General features: G+C 49.9%; 1 protein-coding gene across 4 annotated transcripts in view; it reads left to right on the plus strand.

Annotated features, from left to right (window-relative positions):
* LOC104914579 (protein TANC2-like) overlaps nt 1-19,117 on the plus strand; it is a 32,371-nt gene extending 13,254 nt beyond the window's left edge. The window contains exons 3-5 of one of the 4 annotated variants that reach the window (XM_019623391.2): nt 3,632-3,742; nt 14,870-15,018; nt 18,670-19,087. In XM_019623391.2, coding sequence (XP_019478936.1) covers nt 3,632-3,742; nt 14,870-15,018; nt 18,670-19,065 — 656 coding nt within the window. In that variant the 3' untranslated portion in view covers nt 19,066-19,087. Of the gene's footprint in view, nt 1-3,631; nt 3,743-14,869; nt 15,019-18,669 lie in introns of all 4 variants that reach the window. The other 3 variants (XM_019623390.2, XM_019623393.2, XM_019623392.2) reach the window with 3 other exon arrangements.
* The last annotated feature ends 115 nt before the right edge of the window (nt 19,118-19,232 follow it).

Raw genomic sequence — 19,232 nt, forward strand, 5'->3', positions numbered from 1 at the left:
TCCCCTTCCTGTGATTCGTCCATCAGCAGAACCAGGAGCTGTGTGGGAGCAGAGGAGCCCATACTGGGGGCAGTCCAGGAATGCACCTCATTGAGGTTTCCTCACCAGAGGGCTGCTCTGCCTGTGCCCATCACGGCCTCCTTTGGGCAGGTTGTTTTTGGAGAGAGCGTGTGCATTTGAGGGGTTGCTTTCCACCATACATAATGTATGGGATAATACAGCTCTGACATATCCATCTGCAAAATTCAGCTCCTCTTCGTCTGCGTTGGTAGCAGGGGATTGCAGCTCCCTGCTTCCCATCGCTCGTGGTGGTCCTTCACTGTCCCTCACCTGTGCTGGAAGCAGCGTGCTGCTATGGGGTGTGTGCATGGAGGTGTGCAAACCGTAATCAGAGTGCAGAGTTAATTAGTGTAGATCCACTGAAACCCGCAGCGCTTTGTTCCATCGGGTCGTGCGATGCTCAGAGCTCTTTTCTGTGTGAATCATTCCTCTCAGAGCAAAACTGAGCTTAGTCAATGAAGCCTTTTGGTCCATGGTAATTTCCTTTTCCCAGTGCCTTTTCATATAAAGAAAACCTTTTTTTTTTTTTAATTAGAATGCTAACTCATCTATAAATTACATGACAGAGAGAATGCAGGAGAATTAGGGTGCTCAGCAAGCTGAAGCAGAGCACAGTGCTAATGGAGATCAAATGATGATTCGGAAGGAATACAGGCATGCTGGTTTTGTTCTGTTTTTATTTGGTTGCTTCATTCCAGATCTCTGCTTTTGTCCTAAATCCATCTTTGGTTTTGTGTGCTGTTCAGTTCACACCTTGCTGTTCTGGACCCTGGTCGTGGGTGATGTTGTGAGGTTTGGTGGCTTTGTGAATACTGGGGAGAGTTGCTGTGCCAAGAAGAGGAAGCAGGAAATCATTGCCCTGGTGGAAGGCAGCCCACTGCTGCACAAAGTTCATCAGTAAGGCAGCTTATTAAGCTTGCAACTGCTGACCCCGTGATGGTTTGGCATTACGTAGTGGATTCCTGTCCTGGAATGGCCATCACTTCCCTCAAAGAGGAAAAACTCCTCTCAAAGTCAAGCAAGATTTTGTTTGCACCAAGGGAAGGGTTTGGGATTTTGTTCTGGTATATTCTCTTGAATAACTTCTCTTGCTCTTCTCGTGGAGGTTCTGCAGCAGCAGCGAGGCCGTTCCTGTATGATGCAACCTTATGTGTGCCATTGGGTCCTTGGGAACAGGGCTGTCCTGCAGAGTGCACATGCAGTGTTGGCTGGATGTTGTCTGCCTTGACTTCAGCAAGGCTTTTGGTACCGTATCCCACAGCATCCTGATAAGGAAGCTGTGGGGTAGATGAGAGGACAGAGAGGTGAGCTGAGTCTGTCTGAGCTCAGAGGGCACATATCAGAACAGTTGGAGATGAGCTGCTGGAGAGGAGCTCTGTGGAGGAGGACCTGGGGGGTCCTGGTGGGTGACGGGTTGTCCAGAGCCAGCAGTGTGCCCTGGTGGCCAAGAAGGCCAGTGGGATCCTGGGGTGCATTAAAGGGAGTGTGGCCAGCAGGGCAATGGAGGTGATCCTGCTCTCTGCTCTGCCCTGGTCAGGCCTCAGCTGAAGCACTGCATCCAGTTTTGGTTCCCCAGTACAAAACAGACAGGGATCCCCTGGAGAGAGACCAGCAGAGAGGGCACAAAGATGATGCAGGGCCTGAGCATCTCCCTGTGAGGAAAGGCTGAGCGACCTGGGGCTGTTCAGCCATGAGAAAAGAAGACTGAGAAGGAATCTTATTAAATGTTTACAGATATCTTATATGTGAGAGTCAAAGGCACTTGGCCAACCTCTTCTCAACAGCCTGTGGGACAGAACAAGGGGAAATGGCCACAGACTGGAGCATAAGAAGTTCTGCAACAATATGCAAAAAGAACTTCTTCACAGTGAGGGTGATAGAGCGCTGGGATGGGCTGCCCAGGGAGGTGGTGGGGTCTCCTTCTCTGGAGATATTCCAGACCCATCATGATGCCAACTTGTACAGGGAGCTGCTTGGGCAGGGGGTTGGACTCAATGAGCTCAGGAGGTTCCTTCCAATCCCTGCAGTTCTGTGGCTCTGAAGGATCAGCCCCAGCAGGTGGAGGTGTGGGATGCTGCAGATCACTTCTCTGTGCTGTGTTCGGGTTTATGCTGCGTCGCGAGCGCTGATGGTGTGATTTTGGTCGTAAGGTTTTGCTGCGCTCACGGGGGGTGTTCAGGATGTCAGCAGGCTCTTTGGGTTTGTACCTCAGCTGTAACACTTCAGTGCCAACCCAGTTGTGGTTGTTAACATCTCCGACCGTGAGAAGAGCTTCTTTTCAGTGGAACATTGCTTGGTTGGCACAGCAGAGGTGGGTGGCTCTGACGTGAGCCTGGAACAATGAAATAAGGATGTGCTATTCCAGTTATAAAGATGACTGCTAGTGAGGCTGCAGTGAGGCAGCTGTACCAAACCCCACTGGCAGAACTGCAGCTTCACGTGAAATATTAGCACATGGCTCTGAGCAGAATGATGGTTCCCAACAATTTTCTGGCCCGGGCAGCAATCCTTCTGCTGTCATTGCATTTATATGGCACCTGGCTGTTATCTCGTACCACGGGAGGTGCATGAGAGCAAAGCCCATGCCGAGGTTCAGCCCCATTTTTGATGTTCAGGGCAGGAGGAGTGTGATGTGAGTGGTGCACAGGAGGGCTGTCAGACTGAGCAGTGCAGGCAGGAGTTTGGAGAGCAGCTTTTCAAGTTGGCCTTTCACTTCACTGGGCAGTGAGCGCAGCTGGGAAGCGCATCGCCGTCACCTGCACACAGCTTACAGCCCAGTTCTATTTGTCCGGTCTGGCAGAAATACCCATTGAAAAACTTGGTGCTAAAGGCGTTTTAGAAATCATTGCTTCACTACCAGCAAAAGGGGCACAGGACTTTGTGATTGGATTTCTGAGCTCAGTTCAATCCAGTGCTGTTTGTGTGATGCCGGTGCTGTTTTGCTCCGGGGCGCTTCGCCTTTCCCAGCTCTTCCTTTCATTCCTTTGGATCATTTCTGGATTTGCAGGGATGAAAGTGAAGCACTCGGGTCCTCTCCTTCTGGGCAGCATTGGTTTCCATCTGATCATCCACAGGGAGTGCAGCACCTGTGAGATCAGACAGTTGCAATGCTTCAAAATGGGTTTATTTTCATTGCTCTGCAGAGGAAGCAGTCACTGAATACAGAATTTGTGTATTCATTTCAGTGCTTTGGAGTTAAATACCTGAAACCCCAGCAGGCTCTGCATCCCTCTATGCCATCTTAGTCTTTTACATGGCAGGGTGCAGTCCTGTTGGCTTCCTATAAAAGATGGGTAAAAGTGGGAAGGAAACAGGGAAGTGCTTGGGAGCAACAGGAGCTGCTGCAGCCCTACATACTCTGAAGGCTGCAGCCTGCAAGTTTGAATCAGAGCCATCTCCTTGTAAAGAATGCAGATGATGCTTTTTTTTTTTTTTCCCAGTCAGAAAAGAAAAAAAGGGGGGGGGGAGTAACCTGATCTGAGTCTGACAGTGTCATTAAGTGCTTCCATCTGTTGCTCGCTGTTTCCCTTACTCATGAGCCCTCTCTCTCTCTCCCCCTCCTTCTCCTTAGCCCCTCTGAGGAAAGCAAAGTTTGTTGAGAGCCCTCGCATCCCCGAGTCCGAGCTTGGCTCACCAACACTCTCTTCAGCACAGAAACTGGACGTGGATGCATACTGCCCTGGTAAGCTGCATGCAGAGGTGCTGCATTTGGAGAGGGACAGCAGCTCCGGCCAGAGGGAGCACTGCATGTAGTGCAGCTCTGTTTTGTGGTGCACAGCCCCGATGCACTGAGCAGCTCCGTGCATTCATTTCTCACTGCTGCCCATTCACACCTGCTGCTTGCTGTGTGCTGCAAGTGAGAGCTGCACGGCTGCTCCCCCCTGGGGCAACGTAGGAGATGGGGAGTGTTGATTACAGGAGGTAAAAATGATCCAGTTAGCTTGAAATTTCATTTTTAGTGCTGGCTCTTGGAAGGGCTGGAATGAGAACACGTTTCATAGCTATCAATGCACAGCGTTGTGTGGTCTTGTTGAGGCTACACCCAAAAACAGTGCAGATGGTGAGAGCCTACAGGGTGTTTGTGGCTGGGGGAACTGTGTGAGCAGTGCTTGGGGTGCAGGCTTCCTTCAGTGTGCTTTCTTTGAGACTGGCTTCTTAGATAAAAAAGCAGTCTCTGTGCTTGGAAGTGCCTCCTCCAGGCCAGAGCTGCTATGAAAAGGGCTCTTCCTTTGTCAAGGATCATGAAATACTTAAAATTTTGCCGTCGCAGCCCTTTCTTCTTCCAACTGAATTCCTTCTACTCCTGTGTTTGTAATTGTAATAATTAGAATTTGTTATGATTGCACCTGCAGAGAATTAGAGTTGTAAATGTGGCTTAAAAGCAGAAATCCTGCATTCCTCACTCATGGCATCTCTCCCAGGTGTGTTTCGTCCTTCTGCCCCAGCTCCACGTGCCCGTGGTTTGGGGGTGGGCATCCTCCTATCACACACACAGCCCTGAGTGCTGATGGTGGCATTTCGTATTGTTTCTCTTTTTTTTTTTTTGCCTTTTGATCTCCTCCTCTCACTGCCAATGGAGTGATGTTAAAGGGGATGTGGGATTTTCTTGTGCTTTGAGGTGTCATTGAAGAAACACGAGGGAAAAAAGAAGGGAGAGGAAGAGAGTGAGTTGCCATAGGGCGTGCTGCTGGGCAGTGCTTATGGCTGCTGGGCAGTGCTTATGTGCTGGCATGGCTGACACTGGGAGGGAACATTCCTGGCAACCCTGGGAGAATGGTGAAAGGAATCATGTGGGGAAGGATTTCTGGAGCTGTTCCTGGAGAAAAAGTTTGCAGTGCACGGAGATCCTCCTGTAGTCATAGACTCATAGAGTCATTACATTGGGAAAGACCAAGACCAGGTTGGATGGGGCCCTGGGCAACCAGATCCAGACCCAGATCTGTAGGTTGGTGGCCCTGTGTGGCAGGGGGTTGGGACCTGGTGATCCTTAGGGTCCCTTCCAACCCAAGCCGTTCTGTGAGGACCATTAGGATCACCAAGTCCAGCCATTGACCCATCACCACCATGCCCACCAGCCTTGTGTAGGGAGAAGGGGGAGAACAGAGACCTGGACAGTGCGTGAAGAACGGCTGCCTCCGAATGTAGGTGATGTCCAGCTGCAGTGGGAGGGTGGAGGAAAGGGCCTCAATTTCATTTGGGACTGTGGCAAAGCCAGCAGGCAGCACCCAGCGTTGGTTCTCCAAGGAGTTCCAGCTCCTTTCCTTGTATCTGGTCGTGCTTTGTCCTGCTGTATGGTGCCTGCCTCCTGCAGGGGTGTTTGTGGTGTCAACCTGAGCATCTCCAGGAACAGGATCAGGAGGCAGGAGGAGCAATGCTCAAAGTTGAAGGAAATAAAAAAGGTTGGAGGTGTGCAGGAGCTGAGCAGGGGGTGGAGGTGGAGGGGTTTGCAAAGTGATCCCTGACAAGTAATGTCATTAATTGCACACTTAAAGGCAGTTTAAAGCACTCAGTAGCGATGAGGAGAGGACATTTTCTGCTCTGCTTATAGGAAGGATTGCTTCAGCTTGAGGTGCCCGAAGATGAAGTTTTGCTCAATGCTGTCTGTGTTAAGGCTGAGGATGATTTCAGCAGGGAAGGGTTCCTTTGCTGTGCTGCCGTGTGGATTGGTGCCTGCAGAGGTGCACATTCACTGCTGGAAATGTGGAAGAAGCAGAAGGGGCCGGGTGGCATCAGAGGGAGCTGCTGATGGGGAGGGCATAGCTGAGACTGGAAACTGTTCTGCTCATTGTTAGGCACTGTGCTGCTGGTTGTGCTGAGTTCTGGAGGATGAATTTCGGTTCAAGTGAAAGCAGCCATTGCCCCACGTCCTACAGTGGTTTCGTTTCAGATGGCAGAAAGGTTCTGTGGCTTCAAGAAAGACATTTCTCAGTGCTGTTTGTGTACGTGTTCCTGTGACTACACGGTCATTAGAGGTAACCCTGCCCTTCTGGGCATCCAGGTGGTGAAGGAGCTGCTGCCTCCTGGCTTGGTGCTGCTCCTCTCTGTCCTCCTCCTCTTGTTCAAGCCTGGCATCTCAGTTTGATCTCTGAGTGCCGTAGGGCTGTGCTGAAAGTGCTCTGAAACAGATGGATGTTGCTTTCAGGGAATGGCCTTTCCTCTTAGATCTGTGGTGGTGGTTGGATTTTGTGTGATTTATTGCCTTGTCATTGGGCTTCAAAGGCCAAGTGCGTTCCGACGTTACCTTTTAATAGGATTAAATCCTTCTGCAGAAGAAGCAGTTGGTGAGTGTCTGCTTGCCTGGGGTGTCTCCTTCCATTCCATGAAGTGGGGTCCCCTCACGGTGCCATGGACAGTGAGGGCTGACCTGGGGGCTTCCCACTGCCATCCCATTGCTCCTTTCTCTCTTTGCACCACAGAGGCTGACATCTGCTTCCTTTTGCTTCTTTTCATCATGTAAAAAGTGTGGGGTTTTTCACTCTACACACACACGAGCTGCACAAACACCAACAGGACACCTCTTCTGCAGGAGTCAGGGCTGCACTTGGAGGTTTCATGGTGAAAGCATAGGCAATAAGTGAAACAAAAAGCTCCAAACGAAACATCAGCCAGCAGGATGTGTGTCCAACCCCTGTCACACCAGACAGCGATGGACTGGGAGGAAGGCTGGGAATGATCTGTGGCCTGACAGATGCTGTTACTGGGAGCCCTGAATCTGGCCCAGCGTTCTCCGGCCCACTGACCTGGAGGGAATGGGAAATCATTGCAATCAGCCTTAATTGCAGCAATTGTGGCCATTCCCTGCCTGGTTGCTATGGGAGCCATTGATGTCTCTCGCGCTCCTCTTGGGAGGACAGCACTTTTTTCTGTTGTGCTTTGAGGTGGGAAGAGCCTCAAAGCAAACCAGGCTGGGATTCTGCCATGAGGGCATGCATAGAGGTCACAGAACCATTGCTGGTGGAGAAGGGCTTTAGGATCACCAATCCAACCATCAGCCCGTGGCCACTATGTCCCTCCACAGCATCACAGAATGGCCAGGGTTGGAAGGGGCCTCAGGGATCACGAAGCTCCAACCCCCTGCCACACGCAGGGCCACCAACCTCCACATTTCATAGCAGCCCAGGCTGCCCAGGGCCCCATCCAGCCTGGCCTTGAACACCTCCAGGGATGGACAGGGATCCACAGCCTCTCTGGGCAGCTGTTCAGCACCTCACCACTCTCATAACAAAGAACTTCCCCCTGACATCCAGCCTCAATCTTCCCTCCACCAACTTCAGACCATTTCCCCTTGTCCTGCTGTTATCAACCCTTTCCAAGAGTTGACTCCCCTCCTGTTTGTAGTCTCCTTTTAGGTACTGAAGGCTGCACTGAGGTCACCCTGCAGCCTTCTTTTCTCCAGGCTGAACAACCCAGCTCCCTCAGCCTGTCTTTGTAGTGGAGGTGCTCCAGCCCCCTGATGTCCTCCAGCATCCCACAGGTGCATCATTTTGGGATCGGCTGCAGACCGCTCACCGTTGGATGCTGGTGGGCTTCTATGGCAGCTGAAGGTGCAAATTGGGGTTTGTGGAATGAGAGTTTGTGTCAAAGTGCCTGAGGGCAGAGCTGGAAATCACAGGGATTGCAGGTACTGCTGCCATCTGTTTTGAATGTTATGTGAGCTGAGATGACACGGTACTCTGGAAGCTTCCTGATGTGATCTACAAACCACTGGCTTTCCATTGTAACCTCGGGTTTGGTTTCCTCTCTCTGGAAGGCAAACAAAAAGATGTATGGTGATGGTCCAGAAGTGCAGTGTAGGAGAGGTCCAGCTCCAAAGCACCACGTGGCTGCAGGACGGGAGCTGGGAGGTGCTTGTGGCACACTGCTGCTATTGGTTCTGAAACCATCAGTGATGAGCCCATCAGGATCGGTGCAAAGCCCTCATTTTCACATCTGAGCCCATGTGATGCTCCATACCACGCTTCCCTGCATGCAGGCAGAACCAGGGGCCTTTGCTGTACTGTGTGCTCAGCTGTGGCCTTGCTGATGGGCAAAGACGAGGTCACACTTCACCTTCAGAGTTCGTGGTGGGAATATAAGGATGCTAAAGAAGCAAAAGGAAGGGGCAGTGATGGTAGGTGGGGCTCTTGGTCATCACCTTGCCAATTAGTCATCCTTTTTTCCTCCCAACTTGGATATTTCATAGAACCATTGAATGGTTTGGGTTGGAAGGGACCTTTAAGGTCATCTCGTTCCAACCCCCTGCTATAGGCAGGGACACCTCCCTCTGCACCAGGTTGCTCAAAGATGTATTTATTCCCAAATACTTTACAATCTGGAGGAAGTGATCAATAATTCTGCTTTTGTTGTGATTTCGGATGTGAGTTTTGGGGCAGTATTAGTTTTGTTGCAAGTTTCTATGGATGCAAGAAGTGAATGCTGGCTTTACCAGCTGTAATGATAAGTGTGTTTCTGGAGAGCTGCTCCATTCTTTTATAAGCTTGGTTCCCATGTCCCAGTGGTTGAATCAATCCAATGGATGCCTTTTTTCCCCCTTAGCCAAAAGGCACTTGAACTCCAGGGATGCTATGGAGAGCTTCTCATCAGTGAAAATATGTGGTGCTCTGAAAGCCGTTCTGCTGCTCTCTTACCAGTTGCCTTGACTTCCTACCACTCTTTAGGACTGCAAAACAAGGGCTTCTTTATTCTTTTCCAGTGGGAATATTGTTCCCCGTGCTGTAATTTGTTCTGATTGTCAGTATTCTGCCCATCCTGTCTCTTCCTTTCTCCTGGTCAGCACAGCTGCATGCTTACACTGCAGACAGGAGATGGCTTTGTGGTGTCCAATTGACGGGGCAGACGTTTAGGTGTCAATATCACTGATTATGTGACTCCTGATCATTGGAAAAATAATGACTTGGAACCCAAACATGACAGTGTTGGCCAGCTGCTGGCTGGAAAGGGCAGATAACTGACGGCCTTGCTGGCCAGCATCCATGATACTGACGTATCTTCCAGAGGTGTGCAGCTTCCTGCACGCTCCAAAATCGCTGCTTGGGCCTGAAATTGCAGCAGGTTTCCCAAGCTTACTGCTGGATTCTCTTCTCTGTTTCCCAACCCAAAGAGATGTGAGATGTGGGGTTATCTACGTGGCTCTCATCCTGCTGCCTGTCTGCTGACCTCACTGAATTACGTGGGTAAGGTTGCTGGTTGTGTGCTGCACAACCTAACTGTGCCGTGAGGATGCTGTTGTCAGTTGGACTCGGCCTGTGGGAGGTCTTCATTGGCGTGGCTTACCTGCAGTGATGGCTCCAAAGTGATGTTGGGGACAAGAGTTCCTCTCTGCTCTGACAGAGGAGCACTCATTCCCTGAGCCCGTGCTCAGTTTGTGACAACTGTGGCCTTTTTTGATATGAGTTCAGTGATGGGTGCTTTGAGTGTCCTCATCTTTTCCCCATTCTCTTTTCTTTGGCATGTAGACAGGAGGGCACATCCAAAAAAGTCCATCCCCAAATACAAGTGCAAATGGTTTTTTCAAACCCAGAGCATGACATACATTGGATTGGATTTTCTGGTAGTGTTGATGTTGCTTTTGCTGGCTGTCTGTGGCTCAGTTGGTTCCCGACTAATAAGTGACTTCCTTCTGGCAGTCTGATGCAGAGGCAGCAGGAGGGACTGCTGGAAAGCAGCTTTGGTTTGTGCTGCAAAGGAGAATTTCTCTGAAATTTATCCATAGAATGAATGCTATGCAACTCAGGTGAGGTTTGGAACTGGCAAGGAGGGAGAAGAGCAGTTTGTTAGATAAGCACCTGGATTAAGCAGCATGGGGTGGCCCTGAGCTGCTGCTGGAGTTCCTTGGTATTCATCCTCAGCATTTTGGCAGCTCGAGGTCACAGCTTAGGAGTGACGTGGTTCTGTAGGGCTGATTCCAGAGCAGTGCATCTGATGTAGCTTTCATCCCTCGCTGGAGAAGTTTTCTCTTCTTGATGTGAGCAAGAGTAAAGAAAAAGCCGTCCCGTTAATTCTGAGATGAGGGAAATATGCAGAAATGGTCAAGGGCATTTTCCAAATATAGCTCGAGTATATCCAGAATAATTTAAAGCAGATGTACATAATAATGGGACGGATTCAGGTCAGATGTAAAGAGGGACGTCTGGATAAAACCCTACAGTTATGTAATTGAAGATCAAAATAATATATGGCACCATTTCTTCCAGTGCTGTATAGGGGTTCACTCTTTGCATGCAGCTGCTCTATTCTCTCACTGCTCGTTTAAGAAGTTCTGATTTTTCAGACAAATCAGTTTTATATTCAGGCAAATTCTAGGTTGGGTGCCACTGAGCAAACTGTTACCCAGTAGTTTGACGCTCACTGGAATAGATTTCAGATGTAATGTCAGTTCCATTCAGGATCTGGTTTTGGAAGTGAGAATTTAACCATTACAGTAAAGATATTCCGTGGAGTAAAGCCACACCGATGGTTTCTCACAGAGGTGCCACCTCGTGTTGCAGACCAGGGAGATGAGGCAATGGTGGCCATCCAGCAAGTCACAGGATTGCAAAATATGTCGTAAAGAAATCTCATTCCATTTTAAGCAATTGCAGCTGAAATATGTGGCAGATTTCATTATAGGAATTGAAAGGATTGAAGGGAAACGGTATTTTACAATGATAATGTTCAAAACCAGACATTTGGAGTGCTTTACTGAAAAGAGCAAAACTAATACACTGTGCTTAGGAAATGATAGATTTGATTTTTCAAGGAAATGTTATGAAATTTATGAACTCCTCCTGGAGAAAAGAAAACAAAACTGTTCTGACGAGAAGCAAACCCCAGTGCCCCTGCTTTTGCCTGGAACCTTCTGGTGATCCCTGGTCGTGTTCCCAGCACAGGGCCACTGTCACATCACTCATAGAAGCAGTGAACATCTTGAGTTGGAAGGGACCTGCAAGGATCATTGGGTCCAACTCGTGGCTCAGTGCCTACAAACCCGACTTGTGGATCAGTAACTATGAACCCAACTCCAGTTCAAGGCTCAGTACCTACAAACCCAACTCCAACTCATGGCTCTGTACCTCCAAACCCAACTCATGGCTCTGTACCTCCAAACCCAACTCATGGCTCAGTACCTCCAAACCCAACTCATGGCTCAGTACCTCCAAACCCAACTCCAGCTCATGGCTCTTTACCTCCAAACCCAACTCATGGCTCTGTACCTCCAAACCCAACTCATGGCTCTGTACCTCCAAACCCAACTCATGGCTCTGTACCTCCAAACCCAACTCATGGCTCAGTACCTACAAACCCAATTCCAGCTCATAGCTCAATACCTACAAACCCAACTCCAACTCATGGCTCAGTACCTACAAACTCAACTCCAGCTCGTGGCTCTGTACCTGCAAACCCAACTCCACCCAAAACCTTTTTGATGCAGGCAGGGTGACCTGAACTAGGTGCCGTATGGCAGAAGTGGAAGAACTGCAAATTACTTCTGGGGCATTGAGAAAACTCCCTTTTTCCTTGAACCTGGCTCCTGAGTGAGGCCAGGAACGATGCTGAGCGTTGTGGTCTGTCCTGGCACCCTGCTCTGGAATTGAGCTAAAACTTCTGATTTTGTTACACATACAGGGTTTTTTGGCAACCAGGAGACCAGTGTAGTGTTGGTCCAGAGTTGAACCCTTTCACAGTACCCAGAGCCTGTGTAGGTGAGCTGTTGGGATCCATGAAATTGCTCCCAGCAGCCCTCATTCAGGTAATTCTGGGGTGAATTGCACAGGTGATGGGGCTTAGCTGAAATGGGTTCAGCTGTTGGAAAGGAAGGAGAATCAGAGGCATCCATTTGGTCGGTGTGCTCAGCTTGTAATGCTCTCAGTTTCTGCACAAACCGTCTTACATCAGTGCGGGAGCTTTGATTTGCTCCTGTTGTGTAACACAGCAGCTGCCTGTCTGTCCTGAAGATGAAGGGTTGGAAGAAGCGAGCTGTTCTCCAGAAATGGGATTACCTCTTGCGTGCGGCCTTTTGGATAGTGCTCCTCTGCTTTCTGTTTTGAAGGTGCCTCTTATTTACGAAAAGGTCACTCTGAAAGAATCCAAATGTCTTATTTTTGGGTTCATTTGTTTTGGCAGCACAAAGCAGCGTTGTACATTTTCCTTCCCCAAAACAATGCGTGTGCTGCTCAGACAAATTACCTCTCCTTCCTCTGAGCCCGACCTCCCCTGGTGCTGAGGGTATTAATAACAGATTGTTGGTTGTGTTATGGGAAACGAGCAGATCCCTGCAGTGTGTTGGTGTTTCTTGCTGCCAGGTTTGTGCTCCTGGAAGCCATTGCACTGAAGTATGCATGAAATGCAGCCGCAGCATTGATTGCATCTTGCATGCAGGGCTGGAGAGGTGATGCCCCACCTCGCTGGAAGCATTGGGTCTCACTGCCAGTAGCAGTCACAGACCTCTTGGAGCTGCTTGCTTTCTTCTTTGATACTCAGTTCTGACCAAAAACTGAAAGGTGGAGTGATCCAATCCAGGGGTGCTTTGCTAAAGCTCGGAGCTCTCTGCGCTTTGCAGTCACTGTTGTAATAAAGCAGTGGATGGTTTGAGGCTGCCCACGATGCTCTTGGATGCTCTCTGTGTTCATGCCCTGCATGATGAGGAGGGGATTAGGGCTGCAGCCCTGCCAGGCAGCTCTCACCTGTCTGTGCTGCTGCACCATCCTGTGCCATGAAGAGGAGGGAGACAGGGGCTGGAGCACAGCTTTCATGGGGAGCAGCTGGGGGAACTGGGATCCTTCAGTGTGGAAAAGGGGAGGCACAAGGGACACCTTATTACTCCCCAAAGGAGGTTGTAGCATGGTGGGGTCGGTCTCTGCTCCCAGTTACAGTGATAGGATGGGAGGCAGTGACCTGCAGTTGCACCAGAGAGGGTCCAGCTGGGTATTAGGAACAGTTTCTTCTGCAGAGTGATCAAATGCTGGCATGGCCTGCCCAGGGAGCAGGGAGTCCCTGGAGGTGTCAGAACCATGGAGACGTGGCACTGAGGGATGTAGTTATGGGCGCAGTGGGGTGGGGTTGGACATGGGGGTCTCAGATATTCTCAGAGGTCTTTTCCAGCCTTTGTGGTTCTGTAAGCTGGGCTAAGCTCATCACTTCATTTTAGGGACAAACGACAGTTTTGTGCCCGTGGGAGCAATTATAGGGTTGGTGTGGGCAGGGTTACATCCAGCCCCAAAGGGGTGAGCCATGGTTCAGCTGCAGGAACCCATACCCAGCCTTGCTCCCCATGCATCTCTGCAGACATCACGTGTGACAGACTGCACAGTCAGCTGTTTGCTAATTTTAGGCCAGTACAGAGATCTGGGATAAATTCTAAAAGTCTGCTTTGAAAAAAAGCAGAGATAACCTTGGAAATCAAAGTCCGTATACTTCTCATTTTACGTAAAAATATCTGTTCTGGATTTGACTCCCTGAGATGGTAAATGCCCACAGCCCAAATGTGGGTGGTCAGCAGCTCAGGAAAATTGGGCCATCCATCTAAATTTGTCTCTGTCTTAAATCCATCCTATTCACATCTGTGTGCTTTCAAGTGGTACAATAGGGATTCAGTGACTTAGAAGACAGCTTCCATTCTCATGCTCCGTAATCCACTTTCCCCATGGTGAAGCTGCCATGTAAGCAGTGCTCCCGGAGCCAGCAGTGCTCATGAGCATTGACTTTGTTGCATGGAGCTTCCCAGAGAGCTGTGGTGTGGGTGAAGCACCCAGTATTTGCAGGCAGCTCCCATGAGATGTGCCCTGGGGGCTGGATGGAGGTTTCTAGGTGCAGCTGGCTTGCATTTACTGAAGGTTTGTACATAATCCTGATCCTCTGTTTGATGGTGCTCTGTTACAGTTATCAGAGAGCTGTATATGAAGCTCCAGGCTGAGAGCTGCAGCAGCCCCGAGCCAGGACGCGGGAAAGGAGATGGGCTCTTTTCCAGATTGTACACGATCAGATGAATAATTAACTGTAGAGTCATTGCAAATCCTAATTAGCATCCTACAACTGCGCCAAGCGCAGCGTTGCATCGGTGTGATGTGGGAAGAGGTTGACCTTCAGGCTTCGATGTACTGCAGCAGCTGTGGTCATTGGGGCAGAATGTGCCCTCGCCATTGGGATGCCACAAGTCATTAAACCGCCTGAATTTTTGGCAGGAAAACTCGAGGAAACAATCATCTGGAATTTTGCCTTTTGATGTCATTTTTAAGCTTGGTGGGGGTTGGGAGGTGCTCTCACCTCTGTGTCACAGCCCAAATGATGCTCAGGGAAACCTCTCCAGAGCAGCACTTCCCATATAATCCAGAGCATGTCAGAAGCTGCAGATGACAGCAAACGATGCTTGTGATTTTTCTGCCCTGTCTTTTGCTGTTAGCCCCTGAGAAGTGCAGGTTTGCTACTGAGCATCTCGTGTAGCACTTTGGGAACAGCAGAAGTTGGCACATGCAGATTTGAATTCATCACATCCAGGAAATCTTGCTTCCCAGTTGGGTTTTCTGTTGGTGGGGCAGGGAATAGGAGGTGAATGTGTTGCTTCCACCTGAGGTGCAGAGAATAAAACAAGCAATGAGAGCAGAAATAACAGCTGGAGTAAGAGTAAACATGCCTTCACAGCTGGGGGAATGAATAACCTAAAATTAATGACCATCAAATAACATTAACACGGATTTGAATGACGTGTGTAACCTGAAATCCTGGATACAGAAGTCACAGCATGGAAAGCTAGCTGTGTTCTGTTGGTAAATGCACTGAGCAGTAGCCAAGGTCAGCAATTTATCTCAACCTGTTTTGTTTCTTCTCTCCTCAGGTGACGCTGAGCAGGAGCTGGGACCCCCTCCATCCGTAGATGAGGCAGCAAATACACTCATGACTCGCCTGGGCTTCCTCCTGGGGGAGAAAGTCACGGAGGTACAGCCAGGGCCCCAGTACAGCATGGAGGTGCAGGATGAGAACCAGGTATGATGTGTCCTCTGCTCTCCTTTTAACAGCGAAATCACTGCATGCTTGGGTTGGAAGGGATTTTACAGCCCCCAGCCCCTCTCCCTGCTGTGGGCTGGCTGCCCCCCAGCTCAGACATCCCAGAGCTCATTCATAGCTGTGGGGCACCTCCAGCAATGGGGCACCCACAGCTCTGGGCAGTTCCAAGGCCTCGCTGCCTCTGGATAACAGATTTGCCCCTCACATCTGACCTGAATCTCCCTTCTTTTAGTTTAAGGCTGTTCACCTCTTGTCCCATCGCTCTCTGCCCCATGAAAGTCTCTCTGCTCCTTTAAGCTCCGTTCCAACACTGGAAGGTGCTCGGTGGTTCTGTTGGTTCCCAGCAGAATGCAGGATGAGAGGTGGTGGTTATTTCCTCATTACGTGACGGCTGAGTGTCTCCTGATGACGAAATGATTGCTGTGAGGTAGAAGGCTGGATCTCCTCGTTCAGCAGTGAATCACTGCTGTGCATTCCAGGGATCAGCTGCCACCGTGTGAAGCAGCTCCTCTTGCTTTTCTGTGTCTGCAAATGTGGGTGTGGGCAGCATTTCTAATCAGAGTACAACGATCAAAATAATCTGTCCTTCTCACATGCAGTATTTCAAAAGCATTCTAGCACTGTTGCACGAAGGCTGGCTGTCTCTCCAGGAAGGATAGGTAGCTGGTAGTGGTGTTATTTTACATGTGGTCACGGATTTTGCTTTTTGTTGGCCTAACAAGATGGTTTCATGCTTGAAAACAGGTATAGAAAGCAAACGGTACAATCTCTGTTGTGATTGAGCTTGCTGCATCTTCTCTGGCTGCTGGAAAGGGAAGGAGCACAAGGTCGGGGTCTTGGCTGCAGTGTAGGGTTGGCAGAACCTGCTTGAGTTTCTTCATCCTGCTGTTCAGCCCTGGGGCTTTGCCCAATGCCATCAGTGCTGATGAAATGAGGACAGAGCTGGGAGACATCCTGCTGTTGGTTTTGAATATTTTGTCTTAAGCTAAGAGAAGATCGAGCCAGCAGGTAACAGAGCAGCATGAGACTCACAAGCTCAGCTTTAACTCTTCTGTTCTTCTAACAATCATTGCATGACTCTGCAGGATTCTGTCTCTGCTTTAGATACCAACACAGCACAATTCCAGAGACCAGGCTCACATTGCTGACTTCCCTAGGAGAGTCTATAAGAAAGAGCAGCCAGGAATGGCACTGGGCATTCATGTGGCCCTATTTGCATCCACAGAGCTCCGTCCCAAAGTGCCCCTGGAAGGGGATGGCACAGCACCCAGCATTGCTCCAAGTGCTCCGCTGGGCAGCTGGGCTCCCTCAGCCCCACTCCATAGGCACAGCCGATGGGTTTGGGTCTTCCATCTCCTCCTCAACCTGAAGGGCTGATGGATGGATCCCAACAGATGTGTTTTTGGAAAAGCTTGGCCTTTAACACATTCATGAGGTTTTTTTAATGATTTCATTCAGCTTTTTGGTTGATGTGAGATGTGATAGATTTGGAAGGTGCTCTATCATTGTGCCAGAGAATGGGCTTTAGAGGCACCTGGTGGAGCGGGGTGCTCCAGAGCCAAGCACTCTGCTTCAAATGATTTCTTTTGTTGCTGCCTTTGGACAAAAATTAAAATCCCATCTTCTCTTTCAAGTAGAAATATCTAAAGAGAAGCAGCAGAGGGTTGTCCTGTAAATAGATGGGTATCTTGGTCTGCGTGCTAATTTTTGCATTAAAAGATATTTCACAAGGCCCTTGAGAGCCATTCGTAGCTGGAGAAGAGAGAATGGTTCCTCCACGAGCACATAAATTCCTTTCTTTCTTGCTGGGTCTGGGGCTCAGGACTCGGCTGTTTGGGGTCTGGGGCTCCGTGGGTTGAGAACCTCTTGGGCTCTCCTTCCCAAAGTGATTCCCTCAGCTCTGCTGCTGAAAGCAGTGCTGAAAATGATGTGATAAGAGATTCAGGTGCAAAGATTAATGCTTCCAGCGCTGAGCAGATGAGGGGGCAGAGGTGCTCTTACTGTTGCTACCTGGTTCTGAGTGCAATGAAGGATGCAGTCCCTAATGCAGGTTGCTGTGGAACGGCGTGCTGGATGGAAGGACTCTTCCTTAATCACGCTCTCCTTAATGAGAGATCACAAACGTCAAAGAATTAATCCTTTCTCTCTGACTTTTTGGGGAGCTGTTTTTGAACCGGAGCCGCCGGAGCGGCACAAAGGGGATGTGGGACTGTGACAGAGGAGTTTAATTCTGTGAAGCTTAGTGAGGATGTGACAGATGAAACAGCAGCAATCGTATTAATACAGAACGTTCTGTCAGTGGGAATGGATGCTTAAAGCGAGCGCAGAGGAAGGTTCTTTTATACAGATTTACAGAAATAAAACATCAGTCACTGCCGAGCCGTGGCTGCGTTACGGAGCTGCTTCCTTCTGCACGGAGCTCAGTCTGCAGAGCTGCATCAGTGGGGCCACAAATAGAAGAATTGGTAAGGACATCACTTCTGGCATTCCATCAGACAGCGATGCTATCGGCCGGCGGAGGACTGAGCTTTAATTTCAGTGTTTTAAGGTTGGCAGATCGTTCTGCTGACCCTCAGATAAGCTGAGATTTCGGTATAGCAGTTGAGATGAAGGCTCAGCACAGCCTTGCCGTGCACAGCTCGGAGCTGCAGCAGTTCTGAGTGCTCTGACAGCTCGCTGGGGCTGGGCTGCTTGGGGGGCTGCCCCACAGCCCGCTCCCACCCCACAAGGACCCCTTTGGTTGGGGGAGCACAGAGCTTGGCAGCCTGCTTTTGGATCCCTGTTCTGCTTGCTGAAGTCCTTTGTAATTTTTGAGCTTAAAGTAGAACAACGAGAAGGAAGAAACCAATCTGACTTCAAACGCAGTGAGCACGGTGCTGTCTGTGGGCAGTCTGGGTTCAAATAGCATGAATGTGGGAATGCAAATCTCTGGGATTATTAGGCAAGTATTCACCCAGCATACAAGAAATCTCAATTAAGGAAATCCCACATTGGCAGTTAACTTCAGCTGCTCCTTCCTTGGGGGCAGGACCACTCTGCAACAGCAAAAACAGGCAGGCAGGGTGGGCTCACCCAGTGTCAGTGTGCCCTGCAGCCACGCTTACAGCACAGCTTGTCACCAATGGCACCCAGCAGCAATTCTGTTTTCTTAATAAACTCATCTCGGTGCACAGCATCAGATCTATAAACTCTCAGGATTTTTTTGCACGCAGTTTTTTTGCAGATAACTTTTAGAACAGCAGGCTTTTTGTGCTGCTTCATTTCTCCTTGTCTTCTGTCCATGGAAAGTCACCCTCCCAGTGCTGGGATATTTTAGGAACCCTCTATAATGGGGAAGGCAGCACGTCCGTGGCTGACTCTACCCAGATTGAGTCCCTCTGAGCAGAGCTGTGAGACCGCTGTCGGTTTTCCTGAAGATAGGAAACATTTACAAGGCAAAAGGAAAAAATTGCAGTCCCGCTGGGATTTCTGAGCAGATGTAAATGGCACGGAGGTCTTGGCAGGATTTCCTGAGTTTGCTTTGTCTCGCTGTTAGTCAAGGTGAGCTCATCACCATTAGCAGAGTGCTCGCACCCTTCCATAGCGGCGCACAGAGCCGCCCTTTGCTGACTGCACCTTCCCTCTTTGCAGAGCTCGGCAGTGACGCAGCGCATCAGCCCCTGCTCCACACTGACCAGCAGCACGGCCTCACCGCCCGCCAGCAGCCCCTGCTCCACCCTGCCACCCGTCAGCACCAACGTCCCTGCCAAGGACTGCAGCTACGGGGCCGTCACCAGCCCCACGTCCACGCTGGAGAGCAGAGACAGCGGCATCATAGGTGAGCAGGGCTGCGTGCCCTCCTGCTCTCCTCCTCCAAGCTTTGTTTTGAGCAGCGTGTGCACACCTTTGGCGATGGGTGGGAGGTGTGAACCGCGGTCACCTTACATCACTGGTAAACTGATGTGGAGATGGTGGGAGTCGCCATGGTTGAGGTTGGTGAAGTGGAAGTCGTTTGGTGCAAAGTTCTGGGGTGTGTTTAAGTGGTAGAAGGCAAAGAGTGCGGCTGTTCGTTCTCTGTCTTTTCTCCTGTCTTCCTCCCTCATTCTCCACATATTTGCTTCCTGCCATCTTTCTTCCCAGCGTTTTTCCCTCTCCTGTAATTCTTATGAGGTTATTTCTCATACCAATATTTCCCTTTGTTTGCCATCGTCTCC

This window comes from Meleagris gallopavo, chromosome 29 (genome assembly GCF_000146605.3).
Source record: "Meleagris gallopavo isolate NT-WF06-2002-E0010 breed Aviagen turkey brand Nicholas breeding stock chromosome 29, Turkey_5.1, whole genome shotgun sequence".
Classification (NCBI taxonomy): domain Eukaryota; kingdom Metazoa; phylum Chordata; class Aves; order Galliformes; family Phasianidae; genus Meleagris; species Meleagris gallopavo.